Source organism: Trachurus japonicus, chromosome 14 (assembly GCF_045865225.1).
Source record: "Trachurus japonicus isolate A0001 chromosome 14, Traja_1.0".
NCBI classification, from domain to species: domain Eukaryota; kingdom Metazoa; phylum Chordata; class Actinopteri; order Carangiformes; family Carangidae; genus Trachurus; species Trachurus japonicus.
In genome coordinates, this window is record NC_140920.1 from 24,569,277 (window position 1) to 24,595,327 (window position 26,051).

Consider the following 26,051-nt stretch of genomic DNA (forward strand, 5'->3'; position numbering starts at 1 on the left):
CTTTTTTTGTCTTCGCACAAATTAAAATACTATACACATTTACATCTGGTGTATAATACCCTATACATCACTATATAGCCTACTATACATACATATATCATACATTTCTCCATTACGTGTGTAATTTTTATGCTGTGCAATGAAAAGATAAAAACATCAGGTCAACGTACATTTATTTTTGCATACATACAACATAAACTGCTTCATACATAAATGTGCAATCAGCTGTGCACTTAAAATATGGAACGTTGGATATTAACATGAATCGCAGCTTCATGTTTTCTCTTTAATACATACAGAATATGTTCAACAACACAGACTCTTATTTACTATGGGTTATAGCCATAAAAAGGGACACCGACCTCACAAAAGGAGCATTTTGTTTCCTATAAAACCTCATCTTGAACATGACATGACACAAAGCGCTGGCTAGTCACCTACTGTTAATGCAGATACAGTTTCTACTCATATTCATATGTTTAAACAGAGCGCAAAAGCGTTATTTAGCTGGTACTTTCTTGGTTCGTGTGTTTTGTCCTCCTTGAACCACTGAAAATGCTTTTAAGACATTTCATTTAACTTCTGAAGGTTGAAGGGGGGAAATCACACCTTATTAGTCTACAACAGCTGACATGTGTCCTTTTCAGGGAGGATTGTACTCTCAATGACCCTATTGCTTGTCATCACTGTCGGCACAGACGCTGACCTGTAAAACTCAACAGCAGTGAAAGAGGGAAGTAGGTAGTACAGGAAGAAAGAAATACTGACACATCACCTGTGACAACACCACACACCCACACACACATACACACACCACACACACACATACCTTAAGAATGGTTAGGAAATCAGCAATGCTCAGTAACAATTAACTCTCAACTGGAGGAAACAGCTATGATATCACAGATGGAGTTCGACACCCAACACTCAAATCACACGACTGTCTGGAATGTGTGCAGCCTGGGAAGGACACAACAACCTGCCAACTTCGAATGTTATCTGGTGATGTGTGTGGGTCTGAGCTTACAGTGTGTATTTGCAGTCAAAGTGAAGAATCATCATCCAGTAGTGTTGCTACAGGGTGTGTGGAGGGAAGGGAAGGGGGGGTTCTCGCTCTGACGTTTGGTGCTGTAAAGGGGGAGAGAGAGAGTCCTTTGTGTTGTATTGTTTACATTTCCGCATACAGTGGGCAGAAATACAGTGGCAGCCACGAGTGAGCGAGCACACTGGCTGTTGGTTCAGAGCCTGAGAGCAAACACATCGTATGTACTCCGAGGGGGAGGTATCCCACCGCTTAGTCTGTCCACACACTCACATCCAAACACAAACACTGTCAAACACAACAACGGACGGTACGCACCTCAAACACGACACGTTACTTCTCACCACGGTATCAACAATAGATTATTTTGAGTAAACGTTCTTACAAATTAAAAGCATGACTTTTGCAATAAACAAAAGTTGAAGTAAGAAAAAAATGTGCCCTCATTATTATTATTATTATTATCATTATGCATGGCATACGTCTGATGCCATGCATAACATACTCAAATCAGACTGTCGTACTTTGAGTAACCGAAGCACACACACATACACGCACACATACACACGCACGCGCCACATTCTCGTGAATTTACAATGGTATGGTTTGATGCTTTGGGTAAATCAAGAGGGATCCAAACACTGTGGAGGTGGAAAAGGTTAAAACGCCCTCTGATCGGTTCAGTCCTCAGGCTCTCATCGTCGTTGTCGCTCTGCCGTCAACAATACACAACCAAGAGAGCACACACAGCGTTTTCAGTGCATATCAGTTACATTGTGCAAACCACTGTCACGGTTATCACAAACACACGCACGCACATATAGCGAGAAGTTTTCCATATTGAAAACGTACATTTATACATAATCACTATGTATAGGTTCTGATATGGAGCTACAAAATATATCCAGCTAAGCAGTAACGGCCCGTAGACAAAGAGAGTGAGCACAGAGTGGGTAGAGGAGAAAAATGTCTTCCTATCAAAGTGGCTGAGATGATATTACAGAGCGTCAGTCCTGCGGCAGTGAACAGTTTGACTTAATATGACACTGACTCATGCTGCTGCTGCTCGCATGGTGATGTCAGTGTGGAGGCTATGACAAAACCCAGTGCAAAAATAAAGTACATTCATGATAAAATCAAGCACACAACATGGCTTTTGTCTCTGCACTTCCAGGACCCCAAAACACAACGACAACAAAAAAAAAAACTCACAATGAACTCTGCGAGTCAAAGCACTCTCTAGTTGCTGTGTACAGCAGCAAACTGTGGGGGGGGCAAATGTAAAAACGTGTGGTGCATAGCCTTCTACTACGAGACCAAACCGAGAAAAACACAAGATTACCGTCTACTGAGAATCCCGCTCTTATGTACGGATAAGTCAGAGCGAGGGATATGAACCGCAGTGTGTTTGCAAATGTTGATAACGCGAAGGCTAACACTGATTTAGGTGAAACCTCGCAGGCGCATGCAGTGTGCTGCACGGCCACACAGACATGTCTGGATATTGCACAGTTGCTTACACACATGATTCGCAAGTATAGATATACTTTGTATAATTGTATATACTGTAGACATAGGCACGTTCGCTGCCATAAATAAAAATAAACATCGGAACAATTCATATTAAAATAAATGTTAATATCAGGGAACAAGCAGATATCTCTGTGGTAAAGATAGAACACACATTTAGGCTCATACACTTCTCATGTTACGGCTCCAGATAGAAATCCTTTCTGAGGGGATTGGTCTAGACTTCTTAAATACTGTCTCTTTTGTACATACACAAACACATTTACACATTTGTCATAGATCTATACATATCTTGATATGCCCTTTACATAATAATGGTAATCCTATCTTTCTGTGGACTCCCTGGGGAAGAAGCAGCTGTCACTGGGTCCCTCTGGTAGTTTGGGGTTCGCGGTTGCAGTCCTGGTTGGGATGGGAGGAGGGAGGGTGGGGAACACCGACGGGGTGGTGGATAACCAGTCGGGCTCTGAGTCAAACACAGAGCGGGACGGCAGAGTCTGAGTTTGGGGCGGGAGGGAAGTGAACGGGTTCTGTAGCGTTTTGGTAGTAGATGGAAAATCCAAATCTTCATCGAACGTGACCCATTGCTGGGTGGGTTTCCCTCCGGGGGGAGGCGGCAGGCTACGAGGTGCAAGGGGGAGTGGAACGGAGGAGGGCGGGGCCAGAGGCAAGGCTGGAGCGGGAAACTGGTCGGAGGTGAAGGGGAGCAGAGGAGCAGGTGTAGAATTGAGAGCAGACGACGATGGCGCAAAGAGAGATGCGGTCCTTTGCAGGTGGGGGGCGGGGGGGTGGGTGGGGATGAGTGGCTGGGTGAGAGCGGACGTGGTCCTCTGAAGGTTTGCCGTTGGGGCTGGACGCTGGATGCTGAAGTCCGGGGTGAGCGAGCGGTGCTGCTGATGCTGCTGGTGCTGCTGCGCCAGCGGACCAGTGAAGGGGTTGGTGCTGCTGGGTCGGGCGGGGAGCGGCTCGGTGGGGAAAAGGCCGGGGGAGGCGCGCAGCGTCTCCTGCGAGCGGCTGCGGGACGGGACCGGAGGAGGCGGGAGGAGGGAGGAGGCGAACGGCGACGGGGTGGAGAGCGAGGAGGAGGAGGACGAATCGAGCGCCTGCAGGTCCGACAGAGCGGACGACTGGAGGGAGAAAGACAGAGGGAGAGTGTTGGAGGAACAAGCGGACGGGGGGACGGAGGGGGGAGCGCGCAGAGAGGAGCCTCTGGTCAGGGACTGCGTGGTGCGCCAGGAGGAGGAGGAGGAGAGGAAATCAGGTGCAAGTGTTTCGAAGGGGTCAGGCTTCCATTGTGCTTCTCTTTGGATTCCATTCAGTCCGTTTATCTACAGAGGAAGAAAACAAAGAAAAAACCTTTTAGCCGTCACAACAAACTCAGCTGATATTATTAACTAACTAATAGACCATACGGTTCTTTATAATGTATGTTTAAAGACATCCCGTGGAGCTTTTTTGTAAACAAAAATTTCATTCAGTGTTTCTTTCTGTGCATTAAATACATAAAACATCTGTCAAGTAGATTCCTGATGATTTAGAAATGTGCATTGTTTATATCCATGTTTACGTCGTAACTCTGGCACATTGCTGGGTCAATCACCACAGCTAAAGGTCCAAACACAGAGGGAGGGAGTACTGTGGCTCTGTCTCTGTGCCGGCGGGGGCTGTAGTCACTGAGCCAAATTGATGAGTGTACAAAAGACAGAGCAGTCGTGGTGGGACAGGATGCTGCTGCTCCACTTCTCTAACACTAGCAATGCTGTCTACAGCCGCACACTGGAGCTGAGTTATAACAGCTTGTTGGGTTCAGGGTAAACAAGCAAAGATTGCAACAGGATGTCTGTATAAAAGCACTGAATAAAGGGGAATAATATACCTCATCTTAACAGGGTCAGTCTTATTTATTGTCCTTTTCTTATTTGTACTTTATAGCTTGCCTCAACTACACGTTTGCATTATTGCGCCCTGCAGTCAGCAGGAACGTGTACCAAGTCCTCCACACACGGGATGATACATATGCTGCACTGATTTGATAAAACCAATAGAGACACTGTGTCATTAGTGGTCAAAAACTCCACAGGGTACCTTTAATCTGGCTGATGAAAACACTTCCAAACATATATTTACTACTCTGACTACTGCTGACAACTGATTGGTGCATCACAGTCCACATACAATCACTAACTCTAATACAAATGAATGAAATAATACAAATAATTAAACAAAAAGTGAAATCAAATTATGAGGTCATTGCATATGTGCTCGTTTCACAGACCTGAACCGTTGGGAGAAAACACATATGGAAGGACCAGTGAGGGGAACATGGCCAACAACAAACACCACATTTTCATCCATTCTTTTTTTTTGTTTGATATGTTGACCGACAAAAACAAGTAATGCTCCATTTTGTAGTCCTAACACAAAACAATGTATGGCCTTGACTAAAAGCATCAAGGTTAAAGTAACTTGGGGGAAGAGATGTGAAAGGAAGGAAAATCATTTACGACATGAGAGGAGGAGGAGGTTACTGGGTGTAATGCATGAGTCATAACATCAGAGCAGGACTGTTGTGCTATGGAGGATGAGACAAAGAGGTGGTTTTAATATCAAGTACCTTTCACCCTGAGGGCTTCTCCAGCTTGTGAGAGAGAGACAAATGTATCAGAGACAAAAGCAGGAAGAATGACACAGACAACTAAGCTCATCTGATGAAGAAGCAGAAAGAGGCTCTTCTCCTATTGTCACAGTTCACCTCTTATAATAGCCACAATTTAGCAGAAAATATCATGTCTAATGAGCAGAACTGGACCAAGAATATCTTGTACATGTTTTAACTTCATGCAAAAAAAAATGGTGTTAGTCTTCTTCAATTTCAGCGGCTGAAATGTCAATGATTTAATGAAAAGGAGGTTGGCACCGACCTGTGCAGCTGGGGCTGTCTCAGACTTGGCAGCATCAGGCGGCAGAGCGTGAGAGGAGCGGGAACGTGGTGGGGGTTTAGGGGAGGCTAGACCCTGTGGAGGCCCAGCAGGGGGAGCGGCTGCAGCAGCAGCGGCAGCAGGAGCTGGGGCTTGCTGTGGCAGCAGAGGAGCTGGGAGCGAGGGCTGCATCGGCGGTGGGAGCTGGGACTGAGCTGAGGGGGCAGGGGGTTGGGGCTGCATGGGCGGCTGCATTGAAGATGGAGCCTGGGGTCTCGCTGCGGGGGGCGCCGTTGGAGGCAGTCCAGAGGGCGGAGGACCTGAGGGAGGACACAAGAGACGAGTTAAGGCTAAAATTGAATAGATTGTATCATGAACATTCAAGAGCTGAATATCTGGTTCGTTACCCAGAGGCAGGTCGGTGGGTTTAGCCAGCACAGGTCGGGGGGCTCCGGGATGGGTGTCTGGGATGGGCCGAGGCGCCCCAGGGTGCACCTCTGGGATCGGTCTGGGCGCTCCGGGGTGAGAGGGAGGTGCTGGGCGAGACTGTGGGGTCACACTGATCACCCCAGCTCGAGGGGGGATATTCTGGAAATAGTCAGACATTAAGTTGAGTAAAAACTGGTGTAAGAATAGTTACAATTAGATGATGATTAGATGAATCATCTCACCGGTCTTGGAGCACCTGCAGGCCCAGGAGCTCCTGCTGCTGCTTGGCCTCGACCTGAAAGAGTTAAAAACAAACAAACCCGCTACATAAGCAACAATAAAATGAACAAAAATGACTGTATTTTTCATGAACTATCTTGTAAGTGATACAGGGAAAAAAAGGAGCAGTGACAATTTGTGTGGATGAAAAACCTTCAGTTTTACATGAGCTGTATTAAATCAGACACGATCACACTGCTAACCTGCCCCGGCCTATGACAACCTGAATTCCCCATGCCTGACTTCATTAGGAATGATGACTCAGTCATTCCTGAGCTGCAGGAGATCTGGAAGAGAGGCAGGCCTTGTTCTTCAAGCCAGCTGCCACACACACACACACGCACTCACACACCTCTTCTTTCACTATTCTTTGGCCTAACTCCTCTCAGAGCCTGCGAACGTGTTCCCACGCCACTTAGATGTCTGCTTCTGTGTAATACTTAAAGCAACCCTGCTAACCACACACACACCCTTACTGTGACAGAGGGGTTTAGCCAACTACACACACACACAGTGCAAACGGGTCAGGTGAAGAGAAGCTAAAAGTCACCGTCAGGCTATGCAACCAGAACCCTGGGACCGGCTCCTCTGGGACAGGCTGGTTTTGTGCCAGGGTGTAAACACAACACACAGGATCATAACCTCACCCCCCCCATATCACTCCCTACGAGAGCAAGGAAACGCCCCACATAGCTGGGTTTCATCAGACTAATATGAACCTACATCTCTAACACTGCTTTGTCTTCAGTCGTCCACTAACTGTACGTGAGGCTGCGTCATGCTTTGTGCCACTCACCTGCGGCGTCTGGTCGGGGAAGAGCGGGGCTTTTTGGTCCTTTGCAGCACAAAGGAAACCAAACCACAGGATTGTTACACACAAAGTGGAATACCAGTCACGGGGGAAAACAGATGTTCCCCAGTGACAACACTTGACAAGAAGCACCAAGAGTAGCGTATGGTGGTAATAGTGAAGCAGAGCAGTGAAGCCTGAGATGCTGAGGATTTACCTGCCTAAGAATCCCCCCCCGTTAATAACCAACTAATAATCCTTTCTTTATCAATTAATAATCCTTTATGAAGACTTGAATCATATAATGAACACTTTTTCAGCGTACACACATGAGGTATCTTGCTCATCTACCATTTGAGTCACGTGGTTTGAAACATCCTGATACTTACTTTCAGACCTTGACACAAATGTTGAAAAAGTTTCATTAGCAAAAACACACTTGTTGTTATGCATTATGTAGTGACATATTACACTATCCATATCTGAATGTTAAAAGGGGAACAAGAAAATAAGGTTTTCTGGGTGGAAAAGTATGAATTGTCCATTTTGTCCCTGCAGCCCTTAAACCTCGTGGGTTTGTGCATCATTCCCAACTTATCCAAATAAGCTAACTAGGTTACATAACAGGCTACTAAAACACATCTCTCTCACCCACACACAAGGCTAAGATGGCCCACAATGATGCAGAATCGGTCGACAGTGAACCATCAATGTCAAAAGGCATCAGTAACATTGATGACGGGGTGTGAGACTAAAGGGATTAGATGACATTTAACGACACACCGCCTGGCCAGTTACCTTCACTGCCTCTCCTACCAAACAGTGGGCTGGGACATTCGCCACAGTCTTCAAGTCAAAGAGGGGAAACAGTATTTTCAAAATAAAGTAGAGGAGGGAACATAAAAAAAAAGCAATAGATTAAAATAAAAGATTTCAGTCGCAGTGGCTGTAGTACAATAAGAAAACACACAACTGCTACATGACAATAAATAACAATGTCTAGGAGACAGTGCTCATATACATAAAAGGGTAAGTTGTAAATGTTACTGTAAAGTCAGCTGCATTTTCTCCATAAGAACATCAACCAACACGACTTACTACTTTACCTTCATGGTCTTTCACTGCCTCACATCTCTAAAGCCTATTCCCATGTCAAATATTCTAGATTGATTTTTATGGAAATCTCCAGTTTTAAACAAGATGAAAGGGGGAAGCTTAGGCCAGCGAGTATAGTACTGTGTGATGTTGATATTTCAGTGAATAAATATGGTTCTCCACCTGTGTCCTGCAAAGTAGCTTGATCTATGCCCAGTAAACACTGAAGCAAATTCCTGTTAGGATGAATGAACCGCAATGTGCAAAGGGAAAGTCGTGAGCAGGAAATGCTAAGAGCCACAATACGATAAAGCATGATCTAATATACTCACATTAACTATCAATAATAGTCATACTAGTAATAGTCATAGTATTTCATATTAAAGCAATATGTTTTTAATCTTCTGAATTGTATGGAACTACAGATGTACTGTATGACATGAATCACAATGTAGGGGGGGGCTGAACTTGATAAGCTTTGCTTCCTTCAGCCCCTTCTCAAACTTGCACAGTATCATTATTGTTTTATTTCTTGTTATATAGATTGTTTGTCTTTTGATGTGCTTGTTTGAGACAAATAAAAATCAAATCAAATCAAAATCAAATACATGGAGTGAGTTTTCACTAATAAGAATATGTGTTTGCTGGATTATTGATAATAAGTTATGAGTACAGAACTCTATAGGAACTCTATACAATGCAAATAACTTGCAGTATAAGGTAGCTTATAGGATCAGCGCTAATGCAAAGTGATTCTGTGTGAGTTCTGTCGGATGGGAAACAGCAGCCACTACTCTGAATGCTTCAGCAACGTGAGCGCATAAACACACAGTTCCACAGCCATCACTTTACCTGCAGAGTCCTTTCTAACTGGCAGAGGGCTCATGCCGCCTTCGGGAATGAGGCGAAGCAGTGGGACAAAGGTGAAAATGTTAACACCTGCCTAAAGCGACTAAATCATAAAATCACACTTCCAAAGTGATTCTGTGATCAAAATGTCAGAAAATTGGGCTTTGATCAACTGAGACAGGGTTAAGGATGACGTGTTACCTGAAGGCGGCGGTGGGCGCTGAGGAGGTGCTGGTCTGGCTGGTGGGGCGTTAGGGCGAGGGGGAGGCGGGCGTTTGGGCTCCATAGACGTGGGGGCACCGGGCTGGAAGTCGACAGGAGGCCCTGAAAGGAAATATAATAAGAACACTTAAAGAGTGGTACAGTATAGCAGGGATTCCCTTATGTGAGAATTAACATTTTCACCCAATACAGATAAAGACTGTCAAATTTCTATAGAAGCATCACTTAATATACCATTTCTCAACATCCTTCACTTGTGCTCCTTGTGCTCCTTGTGCACAGCTGTGATTCAGTGTTGACCAAAGGAAAGATGAAACTAACACTGCACGCGTTCTAATACTGCACATGAAACATGTTTCAAAAGGAAACAAGGTGCTTTACTATAAGACAAACCACAAAGCCTCTAACACTACGCAGTCAGAATCCTGGAGCTTTACATTACCTGGGAATTCTCTTCTCATTGTTGACGGACTTAAATCTGCTTCCATGCATTACAAACAGAGCAAAATTGCAGTTTATATTCAGGCAGGGAGAGATGACAACCTGAACAGATGATGAGTCTGGACTTGATTTCAGTTATGTGTAATGCTGAACGTGCCATTCTCACCTTGTGATGGTCGGGAGGGTTGTCCTCCACGACTGGGCCTGCTGGGGGCGGACGGTTCTCCGTGGGTGGGGGAGGGACAGGGGCTGCTCCGGGGGGAGGGCAGAGGAGAGGATCCAGGGCCAGTGCCAGCTCCGGGCTGCAGGTGCTGGGGAAGGATCTCCTCCACCTCATCGTCCACGTCACCTGGTGTAAGAAATCAGAGATGAAGATTTAATATAGTTTAATGTTTTTTTGGGGTTGCTATAGAGTGAGTTACTTAATCATTTTTATTTATTTGAGTTATTATATAAATTTATGGTTCATGTATTAAAAGCTGAGAGATATGTAGTATGCACATACTGATTATATGTTTTATTGTAGATGTATGTTGTTGAATATGTTATGTTTTGTTGTAGTTTTATGTTGAATACATGTTGTTTTATGTTTGTTATTAAAAAAGTAAAAAAAAAAAAAAGAAAGAAAAGAAAAAAAGAAACAGCCTTTCGTACACCAGCAGTGACAATTACCACAAACAGAAAAAAAAATCTGATTTCTGGGGATAAAGCTTGGGATTACACGTCGGTCACTCCTCACCTTCCATATCGTAATCGTCATCTCCCATGTCTGTGTCCTCAGCCAGCAGAGTGGAGCTGGCTGAGGTGGGGATGCTTCCACAAATCCTGTCCACGCTCATTTCCTCCTCCAGACTCTTGATCCAGCCTGGGCTCTTCAGACGGATATCAATCATCTTGCCCAGGACCTGCAGGAGATGAAGGCAAACAAGAGAAGTAGAGTTCATGATACAACTGACAAACAAGTGAGAGCAGCAGTTTGTGAAGTGATTAAAATTATGCAATGTTAAGTCTAATGGACAGAGGTACTGTAGATACACATTTTATATTTCTAATGTTAGTACTAAGGAGAACATTTTTAAAGGTTAGAAGTAATTAATATTAATTAGTGAAGACTTACAGTAGAAGCACTGAGCGACAGAGCAGCAAGAGCAGAGTAACCCTCTAGGAAGGTTACCCACATTTTCTCCTCAACAAACCTGCAACAAACAAGGACACAGTTAATGCGGTCCGACCGTCTGAAGGTGACAGACGTTGTCTGTGTGTGTGTCTGGACAGCAGACTCACCTGATGAGAATGACTTCTCCAAAATGTGCAAATTTTTCCAGAAGTTCATCAATGAGAGGATCGTCAAAGTAGTCGTCAGGGCCGGAGGTGCAGAGTGACACCAGGATGGTGCCGTCTGGAGGGCCCTGCAGGGCGATGACGTCTTTGTAGACCTGGTGCCGAGCCTCCGGGTCCACCTCCAGGATGTCAATGTCCATTATTGCCACCACAGGCCTAGAGAAGCACAAGAGTGTAAGCAGAGAGAATTGAGTCAATTTATCCAAGGCACATTAAAAAGAAGAGCAAGAAATGTGACTTTTGTTATGAAGCTTCTTCAAACTTATCAGTTCTCTTGACTCTTACAGACGTATCTTTATATTTACCTGTGGTCTGAGGTCTTGAGCTCCGCCCTGCCATAGTACTTCAGATTGCCCGGGCTCCAAGGGTGGTCTGGATCATCCTCATTCTCCGCAGATGTAGAAGCTGCACCGACTACATTCATCTCCTCGGCTGTAAAACAAAACATACATTTTGGTACCAGCTTATAGTAATATACGACACATTGATTCTCGTGTAGGAGTGTAGTTTTGTATGATGGAATAAAAACTTTAAAATGTTTTTATTCTATCATACAAAAGTGAAAAGCAAAAGAAGACAGACAGGACAAGGTGAATAAGCTTCTAACATAATTTACTGTATGGCAGTGATTATGGGAGGCTGGTCTGTCTCTGTATCACACCTGTTTTGTCGAAGTTCCACTTTCTCCTCTTCCAGAGTATGCGGTCAGTCCAGGCTGGTGTGCGGCACTTCTCGCTGGTGTCATAGTCCTCAGAGAAGAGGTCATACTTATAGGTAGGAGCAAAATCTAACTTTCCTTCGATGAAACCTCGGAAGACCTGTGGAAGACATTCACAGACTTGTTAACAGCTAAAGGCTACATTATGTAACATCAGGTTTGTGTGTTTCTGCTTTGTTTTGTTTCTTAAGCAGAAGTGAAACCTCATTAGCAGCTTCCTTTGTGTACATATCCATGTGCTCTGTCGGCCTTACCAGTCCAGCATTCTTCTGGTCAAACAGTTGGTCCCCTGCTGTCAAAGCTTCCCAGTTCTGCTGCCTGATGAGCTCCTTCACCTCCTCGTTGGGCAGGCCGATACGATAGTTAAAGTCTCCACACCAGAACACATAATCGTGTGAGTATAGCAGGCGACCCTGAAGGACAAGAGAGAGGAAGTAGGTGCAATTGGGTCACTTCAACGAGGACTAAACCCAAAAGAAAAATTTACCGGCTGAAGCGCAAGAGTACCCTTCCTTTTGGACAAGAGAGAGGCTTCCTGTAAATGTCTTTATCATTCCCAATGGTGTTCACTCAGTTTCAACCCAATATATGCTTCTTTTATACCCTAATTTTATTATGCCCACCAGATGGAGACCTTTTTTTTAATGCCTATCAAATCTGATTCATTCTATATCTGATACTGTGAACTTCCTAATTAACCAGCCAGCACCTCTGAAAGCCTTGGCTTTGGACTGATGTCCATGGCCTCGTTTCACCCTGTCCCCCCTACTGAGAGTCTGTAGTCAAGGACTATAAAAGGCTCTCTCTTTCCCTCTATAGTCTGATCATGTTGACAGTGTTGAGGCCACTGCGTTTCCCTCCTCATTTTCCCTCCACAATTCATCTTGTTTTAGAAGTTTTTCACTTCATTCCTTTTATGCTTTGTTTTTACTGTAAAGCACTATTATTGCTCTTATCATTATTGTTACCATGGGGAAGGTGAGTCTGCGTGTGATCTCGTTGTAATCATCGTTCCTCTCCTTGACCTGTGATTGGCCGGCAGCAAAGTGGGAACAGACGAAGCAGATGCTGGTGGTGTGGAAAAGCAGGCGGATGGCCACGCCACCTTTATTGCCTGTAGCCCCGCCCATTCCAGTTTTTACAGTATCTACAGCTACATCCCTGAAAAATATATTAAATGACAAGGTTATCATTAAATCTGTGCTTTATAGTATAATACTATGTTTCTCATTTCAATGTGTACCGTCCATACCTGATGAAAGGTGCATGTTGTGGGCGGATGAAGACAAACAGACACACTCCCACCAGCTGTTCTGAAGCGAGCAGCACATACTTGTGGTCTCGGGAGATGTTTTTTTGGAGCTCAGCTGCCCACAGCTTCTGGTTAGTGGTGCTGAGACAAGGAAGAAAAATGCACATTAATGCAGAAACAGTATAACAAGAACTAAACATAATATTTAGTTTTAAAATATATTATCCAAAGAATTCACATCTGGGTAAGTCCTATTAGGCTTATCTGATCAAACCTAAACAGTCAAAGCTACTGAGTCTGCAAATTCATGGTCACCTTTGAAGTCAACTTTCTTTCTCAGGCTTGTACAACTTTATTTCTAAAAGTGAAAACAACATCTGTGCTCTTGATATTAGCTGGCATACCTGGCACTGACAATGTTGCCAGCATTCAGTTCAACCATCTCCTCAAAACCAATGGCAAAGATATCTATGGGCGGGTTGGCTTTGCTGTCTGTAAAGAGAGAGAGAAAAAAACAGAAAACAAACCCAAAATGATCAGTGCAAGTGCAGGATCAATGACTGATGAAAGGTAAATTTATTTTTACAACATTGGTTTTCTGTTATTGTTTTAAAGGAATTTTTAAAAAAATGTTTCTATCTTAGCCTAACATCTTAACAACCTTCATTCAAGGAGAGACAGGTGCTTCACTGGAAACATTATAATCACTGTAATAAAGGTTAGGCCTATCTCGTATCCTACATTATGCTCATACTGTATGTAAATGTATTCAGGTAGCAAATACACCGCATGGACAGTGTCAGTAGTTTGACCAAAAGGTATTTACAAAAGGAAATGGAAGCACATGTATTAACTTTTCCCAGTCTCCCTGAAGATTACATTTTCAAATTCCTCATATAAATTCCCTATATATCAATAAAACATGTTCTAACATAATACATGATATCAGATCTATGTAACATAATCCCATGAGTAAAGGCAGATAAATCAATACCAACATACCCTGGAACTCAGGATGCCCTGCCTTCTTTGGAGCATCCAACAGCCAGTCGTTGAGAGTCTGGTTGCGGAAAGCAATGCTGCGAAACTGTTTCCCTCCGTTGACATTCCAGGTGCCCACACACACCCGGATCTGCTTGGGCCTTGTGTATTTATGGAAGTTCTGGCACATTCCCAGCAGTACTCTTGGGGAGGCTGCAGATGGGAGGGGAGTATGATTAGAGCGTAAAACGGTTGAATATCTGTCTATAGGAAGGGAGGCATACAAGGAATCAACAAAAATGGGAAAACGGTAATCAATGGGAGACCAATTTAAATACAATGGAGGGAGTTCACAACAATGTTTAAAAAAAAAATGGGGCATCAACCTTGGTAATGGTCTGTTTCTGTCTTAAATTTCCAGTTAAGGAAATGTTAAATTTCATTGCAAAATTTAACATTCTCCTCATTTTATAGAGTGCTGCAGGAGCCTGATTGTATAAAACGGTTTTAAACCACTACCAACATTGAATAATAAATGAATGAGTAGCAAACACAGATGAAAGGACAACTACAGGGGATAAGAGGATCCATCCACTGGGGCAGTCTGTCAGTTACTATACCTGATTGTAAGACGGGCTCAGTGACTAAGATTGTGTGCAAGAGCAAGGGGGGGAGAGAGAGGGGAGAGAAGGGCGGGTTAACCAGATAATGCTAGCAGAGCAGTCGGTCAGCATTAATCTAACAGGGACAGAGATCTGACACATGGAGATTACACCTCCCACTTGACGTGGCACGGACAAACCCTTCTATTGTGCAGAGTAGCCTCTGGCTAACTGTGTCACATCAGATACGGGCCAAAACTTGTCAAAATATTCAAACAATTCCCCTTTGATGGAACAAAAACAGAATTAGATTCTTTCAATAATGATTAGAAAAAACAGAAGCTGCAACATATGGTTAAAAAAAACATTTGTTACATTTGTTTTCCGAAGATGTGATCTGTTGTCTCTTTTAAATTATTTATCCCACTATCCATTTTGTAAAGAATTACCGTAAAGACTAGATGTGGTGAGCAAAGCCCGAGCTTTGTCTGCCAGGTCACTGTTGAGCGTGGAGCCCAGCCTCAGGATGTCAATGGCCTCCTGTTTGGAGCTGTCAAAGAAGTTGTTCTGAATTGTCCTCGTCACAGATCGAGCTCCATCTTTTAGCTTCCCCGCCTATAAAAGAAGACACATTGCACACTAATTAGAAGCAGAGAAATCACCCAATCTTAATTATCTATCACCTGCACCGCCACTTGAAGAGAAAAGGTCTGAACTTTACACACCAACCATGGAAGAGAAGCAAAGAAGAATCACTTGAATAATATAGATTCAACAGATATAAAAGTAACACAGGTTTTTGAACTGACTGGGAAGGAAAGAAAAGGTGCAACTTCAAAATCTCCCTGATTGATGTGGAACATGATTTGAGTTTTTGCCACATGGAGGTAATTTTGATTGATTCCTCCTGGTTCACATCAATGGGACAACAGATGTTGCCAGATAATTCAGGCACCAATTGGATTTGATACCACAGCAGGTAAATGATCACCCAACCCTCCCTCCCAGGGAAACTAAGATTTCTGTAAATGTTACCATCACTTGACACATTAACACTGTAATCAATAAGGCACCGGAAATAGACCCACAGCTCAAAAAACAACATCGACTGACTTGTTAACTTACCACACAGGTGGAGAGGTCCAGAGAAAAGCAGAAAGAGATAGCACACAAGAGTTAAGAAACAGAAACACACAGTTTTTCTCACAGGTGGTCTTTAGGTCGTTCATGCAGACTTCACTGTCACTGAATGCACAACTGGCCACGATTGTTTTCAAGTGGCAGTAAACTGGGAGCATTTACACCATTTCTGGTTATAATATGCCCCCAGCCATGACCTCCCATATTAGGCTGCTGAGCTGGTCAAGACTCTGAGCCACAGTGAATGTCTGTCAGCATTAGTGAGCAGGCTGCAAAAATCTGTTGTTTTAGCAGCCAAAATGTCAGAGAGTAACTGTTTTAAGACATGCTGTGTTTGCTTTGTTTTATGTTTTGTGGTTTGCTTGTTGTTTTTTCTTACAGGTTACAAGTATTTACCAAGATTATCTGTTCAATATCCGCTAATCCATTTCCTACCCTTTACAGCTTTTTAATGGTAGCACTAATTCAGTTCAAATCCTTTTAGCTCAAGGAGCACAACACAAATACAAAACATACAAAACTAGAAAGCAGAACATATACAACACTGAAATCTGATGTTCCTTAAATCCACTGATGTTATTCACTGTGTCATGTGCTCGGCCAGTAGCAACAATTACCAGGATGCTGTTGCAACAGGCAGAGCTATGTGTAACCTAGTATGTGTTGAAATTTATAAAATCCAACCATATAATGTGAATCCTGTTTCACATGCAACTCTGATAACCTACTGTGGCTACAAGGGTGTACTATGGATTCCTATGAATTTGTACATGTGTTTTTGGGGTCTCCACATTGTGTACCTTGGCCTTGCCATCCAGGGCACCAGTGCCCGCGTAGATCTTACTGACGGAGTCTCCGTTGGCGGACCACATGGTCCTGAAAACCTCCTGGAACCTGGCTACCAGCTGCGGTTTCTCTGTCAGATTCATTTGCTCCAGTTGCTTTGGCAGCACCTGGGGTGGTGAGGAACAAACGTGTTAGCTTAAAACTAGCTATACTGTACGTTGTATTAAAAAAAGAAGAGCTTATTGTATAGTATACCATATAAATTCCTACCTCAAGAGCAAAGTAAGCCTGTACACTGTTGGTTCTGTCCAGACAGTCCAGACAGTTGGTCCTGAGGGTCCCACCTTGAGTCCTACAAACACAGAATATGTTCAAGAGGCTGTAACAAAAATGAGATTTACTTCTACTTCATAAACATTTGTATTTACGTCTCACCTTGCGATGCCCGTCTCTCCCGAGTAGTAGAAGAACCCACACTCCTCGACGAATTTGATGAGCTGGGGTTTCAGGACACTGTTGAGTTTGTCTGCTTTGCCGCCCTTCACGTTTTGATGGTAGTCGAAATTCACCATTTTCACTGCTGCTGCATGCTCTGATGCCTTCAAGTGACTCTGAAAACAGAGGAGAAGGGAGAGATTATTCCAGAAACTCATACTGGATGCAAATGTGGGATTTGTGTTGCCTGAACCTATGAAACAGCAATAATTTGCATTTGTTAAATGCAAAACCAGTGGTTTGAATTTTAAGGAAATCTTTGGTCATGACTCCTGACTATAATAAATCAAGTTCAGCCGTCAACATGGACACTAGTAAGCTGACAGACTACCACTACACTCTCCTTTAACAAAACCAGAGCAGATGATAGATGTTAAAGAGCCTGCAGCTTACAAAGCATTTAACATGGAATGAAAAAGATTGAATTCTTTGTGTTATTGCACTAAAATGTTGCCTAACCGGGAAGTGCATTTTTTATACTACTCAAAGATAAGTAGGTTTAAACCTCAACAGCAAGTCTTTTCAGCAGTTTTGTGATAGCTACAAGTTTAGAGATGACTAGTGGCCTGACATGAGTTCAAAGTGCAGAACCCCAGTGACTATAAAAAAAACATGGCTTTTTGATGGTGTCCACTGACTCCTCATCTGGAAAATATGTCAGTGATGCACCCTGTCTTGCACCACAAAGAATCCCTCACTAGAGTGTGTGTTTACAGAGAGAATAACACACTGTTTGATTTGCACTGATGCTTTCATCTTAGAAGCATCAGATAATAACTTACATGTCAGTATCAAGGGACAGAGAACAGTTCCTCTCACCTGAAATGCTTTGCTGAGCATGTGTTCCCCTTCCTTACTGCCAAGCAGGTTGACGATCACCTGTTTCCCGTACAGCCTCCGCAGTGCTGTGAAGTGTCTGCAAAACACACAGTCACACAATATACAAGTTAAAATTACATAATTTACCGATACTACGCTTTTTTAAATTGACAGTAGAGTATTCATGTTTGTATCTGTTATTCTTAAGCTTGATAAATACTGTGCACACAAGATGTCTGTGTTTCATAAACAACTGCTTAAGGTAGAGTGATGAAAGCCAGACAGTATTCATACAAAGAGAATATCCTGGGAGCATATTTGTTTCTATGAGCAACGGGCAATGTGGGACGGATAAAGGGGTTGTACAAAGCATAAAATAATCCACTAAATCAAACTGGTTAAAAAATTATGATAGGTGTGGAATGAAAGGCAACAGCAATCAGCAGTGGACTGCAGGCTGCTATGTGTTTATAAAAAGATGATCGATCCTGCTCAAGAGTCAGGAGAGATATACTTGGCTGTTACTGCAGAGATCTGGCCTGATATACAAAAGGGTGACTCATCATTCCTCCTCTGAAGAGACATTAGAAAATCTAGTGGCAGTGCCAATTACTTGGTGGTGAGAAGCTAATCTGTCATAAAATACTATTTGTGTACAGTCTGACATGCTTGTCTTAACATGTTCGAGATACTGATAAGCGGAAGAAAACGAGACATGAATACTGAGCTCAGCCCCACAGTGTCCATCTGTCTGCATCTTCTGCAGTCTCAGATGTCTGGAAATCAAAGAACCACTGATTGTCTTTGCAGCTTTCCAGCAAAATGTTGTCCGAGTGAACATCATGGCTACTACAGCCTTGATGGGGTGGCTACAGAAAGGTGATAAGGATAAAGTCAGGCACAGTGCTATCAAGGTGTGGCATAGTGAGGGTGATCATCTTTCCTTGTCTGCATTTAGACAGCAGCAGTAGTAGTCCGTGTGGCTTTGGTGTCCTAAAGCAAACTAACAGTTCTACAGGCCACTTTCTCCTGACCCTGCGTCTGTAATCTGTGTGTGAAGCAGGGAAATTACAAGTACTTAAAGACCGGGTAAACCAAATTCAGTATTTAGGGTTACAACTTTATGTAAAGAATTTGAAACTACAGTGTTTAGATTGTAGACATTCATTTAGTTGTTTAATGTTGATTTAGAACAAGAAGGTGGGTAGATGTAAGTAGGTAAAGTGGGTCAAGCACTAATTGGAGGGTCAGTTGAATTCCAGGCTTTTCCTGTTTGTATATCAGTGTCCCAAATTGTCCTGGCTGTAACAATGGTGAGTGCATGTGTTGGAAAATTGCTGTGTTTGTAGACAGAAGTGCTGTATGAATGTGTGGGTGACTGTGGTTTGCAGTGTAAAGCACTATCATAATGGATTAGGCTAGAAAAGCTATGAGTGCAGTCCATTTACAATTCCATTTACTTTACTAACATGATAATGTCAAAGTCAAACACTCTTATAAAATAAATTTGACCCCCAAAAGAGATGCTAATAACAGTGAAGGAAGGACTTGTACTTCTACCGTCTGCAATAAATATAAAATACAGGTTACAGAGGTCAATGGATTATCAAGGGCGACTAATGTGTCTGTTCTGTTCCCTGCAATAAACCTGCCTCTGTGGACAGTCTTCAATTAACATCTTCTCCTCTAGACTCTGGAGAGCTTTTCTCCATTGTAGCCTGGGCGGTAACTGCAGGACACATAATATTATGGTGTCTCCTATTCTCGTTGAGGAGTGGTAATCTGTAGGAGACCAGATAAAGCAGCTGGAGGCTGCTACGCGCACACGCACATACACACCCGTGTGCACACCGAACACAGCGCATTTTAATTACCTTTCGAATGCTGGCGCATTTGCCTCAAATCCTCTGGAGAGTTTGACACGATGAGAGCCAACCTACAGGACAGAGACAGCCAGAGAAGACAAAAAAAAGAAAAGAGACAAGTCATGGTGTCCTTTTTTGGTAAAGATCAAAAATGGAAACACGCACGTTGCAGGCGGCCAGAAAACCTGGTGATGAGGAACAGATAATGAGATAGAAGTTTTATATAATGTTTCAACAGCAGAAATGAAACCTTAATAATGTCCAAAAAAAAAGGGAAGAAAAAAGGATATAAGGACATGGGGCAGGACAGCAGCGTCACAGGGGCAAAACAGGGGACTTGTTTAATGAAAAGACACTGAGCAGCAATGAAATCTTGTTGACTTGCATCTCTCCAACACCTTCAGTGGAAAAGTTTGGCTTATTGTTTCTACATTTCAGCCTCTTTGTAATGTTCCTACATATTGGTGCTGGCTGAATCAAGAGAAACACCAGAGAGCATGACCACATATGACTGTACCTGGACGGGCTCAGCAGGACACAAGCCCGTTGGCTGTTACATGGAAACCTGCTCATTCTGCACTGCAGGTCTTTACTTGTTCCCTATCCATCACTGCCTGTGGACAAACACTCCCTGCTTTCCAGTTAACTCCCCCTCTTCTCCTGTAATCTGTTAATGTCTCTGAAAGCTTGTTTTCTAGTAAAAAAAAAAAAAATCAAAACGAGCCTGTTGTTTTTTTGGCTCCTACTAGTCACTTACATACACCCGATGGTCATTCATTATTTCCAATGCACTGTCTCTGAACATTATGGAGAGTCCTGAGTGAACTTCACTACTGTGTCCTTATAGGGTTTTTTCTTCTTTACACCGTCTGCTCATCTTTTCCTCTGCTTTGTATTCATCTGCTTAAAATATTTGTGAGTGCCTACTGCAGCTGGGCCTGCATTTGACAGGACTAGACATTTAGCCCATGCTGCTGCCATTTTGTCACTCCTTCCTTCCTCTACAGTTTTGCAGGTCAATTTCTATGCATATTTGATAACTTCCTGAGATGGCACCTGAAAGGACTCAGGTTACAGCTGCTTACACCTCAGAACAAAACTTTCCTCCTGCTCAACAGATAACAACCGGTGCGACAAGTCCAGTCCTCCTTTTAACTTGCTCGTTGCTCTACTCAATTATGCTATTGAGTCTTTAACATTCACAAAATATTTTCATGGTATGATGTTTCACAGCACTTCCTATGAGTTGATGTCTGATAATAGAACTACTAACAAGTGGTATGTATTGAAACACAGTTCATTAAAAAAACGACAACTCCCAACCGCTTATCTAAGGGTCACCGAGTTACTATTTTCCACTAGTAACTAATTCCACTAATTGCTTTATCTCCAAAACAACCATACAAAATGATTACTAATATTCTGCCATCAGCCAGGACTCTAAAAACTAACCAGCTAAGAGGGGGCAATCCTACCACTTTACTGATTTACATCTTACCTAGCAGGGTACTGTGATATTGCTCTATTACGCAAATACTAATTCACCACTATTTGTAATACTAACTGTAAATATCAGTTATTCTTCTGGATAAAGAACAAGTCTATCCATCCTGCTCAAGGAATGAATCGGAGAGAATGGAGAAGAGAAGGTAAACCTACAAGCCACAGTTGGTAGACAGGGTCTAAGAGCTAAGAGTGCTTTAAAAGCAGGGGGGGGGGGCAGTTCTGTCTGAAAACAACCCCGAGCCAACTACCCTATGTTTTGACCACACCGAAGAACTTGTGGACTGAATAGGGGGATTATTATGGTCTTGGCTTGCCTTAGCCCTCTGAAATATTGAACAGCTCAGTCTTCCATACTACCAGTCAACACCTATCTGGCTGCCTGGGCAACGCTAGCAGCCTTTGAGAAGGGAAGTGGTTGGGGGATGTTTTCAGACCAGGCTCTCACCTGACCAAAGAAGTCTGGGAGCTGAGGAAAACAGAAAAATGCCCTTTACCAATCGCCGCATCTATCATTAACCTCCCCACGGCTGCTCTAATCCACCAGTCTGTGCAATGTCAGGACAAGGGCAGGAGATTCCCAGTAATGTTGCATGAGGTGTACAGTAAATGGATGATCCTTGTTCCTTCTTTTAACATCCAAATCTGCCTTTTCTGGATGGGTACTCTCTGTATGGCACCTTGATAAAAAATCCACATTGGGATTGCCTTGGTTTTCACTCCTGGCCTTTGGCATTGCACAGAGAAACTCCCATCTGCAGTAATAAAGCGCCAGCACCACATAAAGCCAAAAAAACCAAAACAAATACAACAGGTTGTACCAGGTGGGGGTTTTCATCCAGTCCATTAATGTTCCGATTCTCATTCAGGTACAACCAAACACCTTTAATGGACTTTTTCTGAACACAGCATGGACAAAACATGTTACAAATAGGATAAACGTATCCAGTGTAATGACTTCTTATTTCCCTTAAGCTGTCTCAACAGATACAAATGACAAGAACATGTTATGATGGAAGCTTTTTCTTATTTTGAAGGACTTTCAAACCTGAGTGAACCTCATCTAGAACAACTTTAGTACAATATGTTAAGGATTAAGACTGTTTCTTTATTTTTAGGTAATGTGACTTAATATGAAAACGTCATATTTTAGAATTCAAGTCTGGCTGCGCGGAAAAGGTTTTGTTTCCATTACCTGAATTCCTGGCTGCTCCCAGAAAAGTGGAATGGACCCACGGATCTGAATGAAGGCTGAGACTCTGTCATCGAGGAAAATAACCTGTATAAAACAGAGGGAAGCTTGGTCAGGTTCATTTGCAATGTGACAACATGGATGTTGTTCCAAAAATTACTATAGACAGGAAAAACAATCGAACAAAGCATCAGAGCCTTTGTTAACAAATAAAACCATGGGGATGTGACATCGTTAATTCCTCTATGAAGAGAACACAGCACACCCAAATAACCAGAACGGCTGACAATCCAATATAATCCAACACAAAAACCCTGCAAATACCACCACACTAGTGAAGCCTTTAATGTTCACTTTCTATTCAGACTTTTAGGCAGCAAATAAATTAGTAGTTATGCTGCATTTCTCCGTCTTTTCTCCATAATTGTAGTGGTTCCATAACTGCGTGTGCCCAACCTGTAACTTTCTTTTTGTTTCTTCGAGCTGAAACTTTAAAAAAGGGAAAATGCTAACTGAGTCATTTCCAGAAGAACAGAAGCTTCCACATTCAAATATAAATCTGTTTTCAGACCATACGCTGACTCAGCAATAAAAATACTGACTGCTTTAAGATTTGCTCAGTGGCGTTTACTCATCACTAAGTCACTGTGCCAAGATACTATCACCACTTACTTACTTCCAACTGGGTTTTCTTGAAGTTTTAATATTAACTGTGCATCTCTGATAATTATTAGACAAAAGAACATGTTGGAGCATTAGTGTTACATCAGTCAATGGATAACCTGTATTCAAATAGACTGTATTAACAAAGGTTATGCGGCTCTGCAAGCAAATGCATATGACGCATTATGTAAACATTAAACTGACAAAGCTTTTCAGTGTGTGGTAGGACATCTTATCACTGCCTCCTGCTCTGACTGACAGAGGACTGCCATGAGCCTAACACAGTGAATCTCATTTACTAAAACTGATCAAACTACTGCATCAAACTGATTTCTGATAGTGTTTTATCGGGACACCTCACAAAGATAAAGAAAGACCGAGTACAACTGTGAAAGACCTAATTCACCTGTTCAGTCTCCACAAAGTTGGCCACTTGTCCATCATCATTTGTTCCTCGGACATTGAATCGAGTGCCGGCTCGCTCTGAGCTGAGGCGGGAGAAGATGCAGGCCTTAGCCTGTTTGTGACCCGCATAGATGGTCCTGATCTCCACGCCACCACACATCAGCCTCAACAGCCAGTCATCGCAGTTAACTCCATAATGTTTCAGGTGCAGGTGCAGAGATTGGTTCCTATTGATTCATAAAAAACACACACAAACACGAGTCAACACACAAACAAATTCACTGTGAACTGTTCATTTTCACACATCAGTTGCAAAAAAACACAGCCGCAATATCACACATTGATAAGAAAACAGTTCCCCACATATTAACCACTGAGGATTACAGAGCATTTCTTTACATCACACAAGAGATTTGATTTTAAGATCCAAATCCTTGACCGCTAATCCCCTATAACCGTGGAACCGTCATCATTTTGTGCTCTTACCAAAAAAAGCGGTTGTCTGTAGTGTCTTCAAGGATCCTGCGATGTGCGTTGAGACTTAAGTCCATGCTGACTCCGGTGGAAGACCAGGCAAAGTAGAAGTGTCCTGAGTTGAGGACTTTGCGCACTTCAGAGATCCGGTCCTCATCTCCTGGATCATTCTTCAGCGATATAAAGTCTGTCTGTGTGACCCTGAAAACCTCAGAGTCCTGCACCTTCCCCACAGAGCTGCATCCTGTCACAACCACCAGACTGTGGAGCATGGAGTCACCTGCAGGAGTAAAGGCAGAGTTTTAACAGGAAAAATTAAAGAAAAATTAATGGAAGCAACCAGTATGCCAACAGATATAAAGCGCTCCATTGCAAAAGAAATACAATAAAAAATTGAGCATCAAGTGATTGTATAATAAGGCTAACTAAAATCTGATTCAGTTATAGTCATTTACAGAAAGTGCCCAGCCAGTCAAATCTCAGCCATCTATAAGTCTGAGCTTTAATCTTTTACACAGTGTTTTCCCTGTTGTGATAACAGGAGCCTTCAAGGTCACGTGGAGGACAGGAGAAAGCAGCTTAGAAGTAAGAAGTGACAAGGCTTCAAACCAGGGGGGCATTACAGTCCCACATTAATTAAGGGGGCAGAGCCTAGACCACACCCAAGACATTTCTTCAACGGGACGATGTTTCTGTAGCTTACCCAGATTTAGGCGGAGAACTCCCAGGATTCCATAGGCATCAACAATCTTGCTATATGTGTTTTTGATGGCCTCCTTTTCTGCTGCAGCTGGAAAACAAAAAAAGCAACACAATGTAAATTAAAATACTGACTGTATTTTCCTGATCACATGCATCATTGTGCATGTCCCTTGTGGTGTCCTTATCAGTGGCAAGTGTTTACAGACTACTTGCTTCATATCATTTACAGAGTATTCAAACAAGATGTCTTACAAAGAACAGCAACAGCCCCTGACTCGAACATGAGGCATTCTTCCCTGGTCCTAGTTTCCACTATGACACTGTAGGGGGGTGGGTCCAACTTGTGGTAAATGCGATATCCCTTGCTGAAGGCCATTGTTGATCCAAGATGAAAAAACCTATATTATGACCTGGAAATCAATGGGGGGAAAAAAACAAAAAAACAGACATTATTATCATAAAGAACACCAGTAATTACATAGAGAGATAATTCAGATCTGATCCAGTTGCTGCATTTTCTATATGGATCGAAAATATTAATACTTAAAAACAAAACTACGCATTGATAACTGTACGCCACAGACTATTGTGGTACAATATTTGACCGTGCATTTTGGGAAATTCTGCAGAAGTTCCTACTGACATTAGACACATCAGTCATGTTACTCGGCAATATGTTGCATGATCCAGACTGACGAGGGGAGTACGATTGCAAAACCAGAAGCCTAACTTACTACTACATCACTAGCTTAGGCCCAGATATAAATGGCAAACACATCTTAGTTCAAACCGAGCATCCCAGGTGGTTGGAGATCATAAGCAGCGGGCGCACTGTGAACGATATTATTAGTTAGGCCGGGAGACTGAGACATCATCCATCCTGACACGGACAGTCACGACTTTAAAACACAACTGCAGCAGGCGCAGCTACCGCTAACGGATACCCGCCTGCTAGCTGTACCGCTTGGTTTTGCTGTGATGGAAACCCGACGACGAATGCACGAGAGATAAAATGATAAGACGAAAATACCCTGACATCTATTCGACGCTAGCTGGCATCGTTAGCCAAGTTAGCTAGATTAATCACAGGGGTAGCTATCATTCGCTAGCTTAGGATACTTTGATGGTGGTACTACCTGCACGTCCGGGAGGATAAACTCCCGTTTTCTAAGAAATACACTTGACTGACACGGTCCCGTTAAACAAATAAACCAGTGTAGACATTTGAATTATACTATTATCTGACAAGTGCAGGTTTTAATGGAATAACACGGACGGAACACTGCGGTTGTCTTCTTACCGTTTCCCCCCACCGGGTTGTGACTCCGCTGTCACAACAAAATCCTTCCCGGTGTGTTGGCAAAATGGTACATTCCGACGCAAAGCGCCTACCTGACGTTACCGTGATATCTAGTGAAATTGGAGTATGTGTTTTTGAAACGTAACGAAAACACTAAAATTACGAAAGAAAATGATTTTACTAGCTACATTTTTTTTTTTAAGTGCGTTAGCTGTATT

The 26,051-nt window shown here is 42.9% G+C and overlaps 1 protein-coding gene across 20 annotated transcripts; it reads right to left on the reverse strand.

Moving 5' to 3' along the window:
• Positions 1-156: 156 nt before the first annotated feature.
• Positions 157-26,044, reverse strand: synj1 (synaptojanin 1). Of its 20 annotated transcripts, XM_085798503.1 has the most exons (35): positions 25,834-26,044; positions 24,786-24,943; positions 24,535-24,621; positions 23,844-24,111; positions 23,359-23,584; positions 22,293-22,376; positions 21,919-21,996; positions 19,604-19,665; positions 17,730-17,826; positions 16,851-17,026; positions 16,686-16,767; positions 16,430-16,582; positions 14,939-15,104; positions 14,508-14,531; positions 13,909-14,100; positions 13,311-13,398; positions 12,907-13,047; positions 12,623-12,815; positions 11,909-12,067; positions 11,598-11,754; positions 11,242-11,368; positions 10,880-11,092; positions 10,713-10,791; positions 10,335-10,500; positions 9,762-9,944; positions 9,597-9,632; positions 9,134-9,256; positions 8,936-8,974; positions 7,787-7,834; positions 6,995-7,033; positions 6,162-6,214; positions 5,898-6,078; positions 5,494-5,810; positions 5,187-5,210; positions 157-3,900 (listed from the first exon to the last, which is right to left on the reverse strand). In XM_085798503.1, the coding sequence occupies exons 2-34, from the start codon at positions 24,907-24,909 to the stop codon at positions 5,190-5,192; spliced, it is 4,182 nt and encodes a 1,393-aa protein (XP_085654629.1). In that variant the 5' UTR covers positions 24,910-24,943; positions 25,834-26,044; the 3' UTR covers positions 157-3,900; positions 5,187-5,189. The 20 variants fall into 20 exon arrangements, with proteins under 20 accessions (XP_085654629.1, XP_085654612.1, XP_085654610.1 ...); XM_085798486.1 differs by lacking the exon at positions 5,187-5,210 and having other exon boundaries at positions 14,939-15,095; XM_085798484.1 differs by lacking the exon at positions 5,187-5,210.
• Between the last annotated feature and the right edge of the window lie 7 nt (positions 26,045-26,051).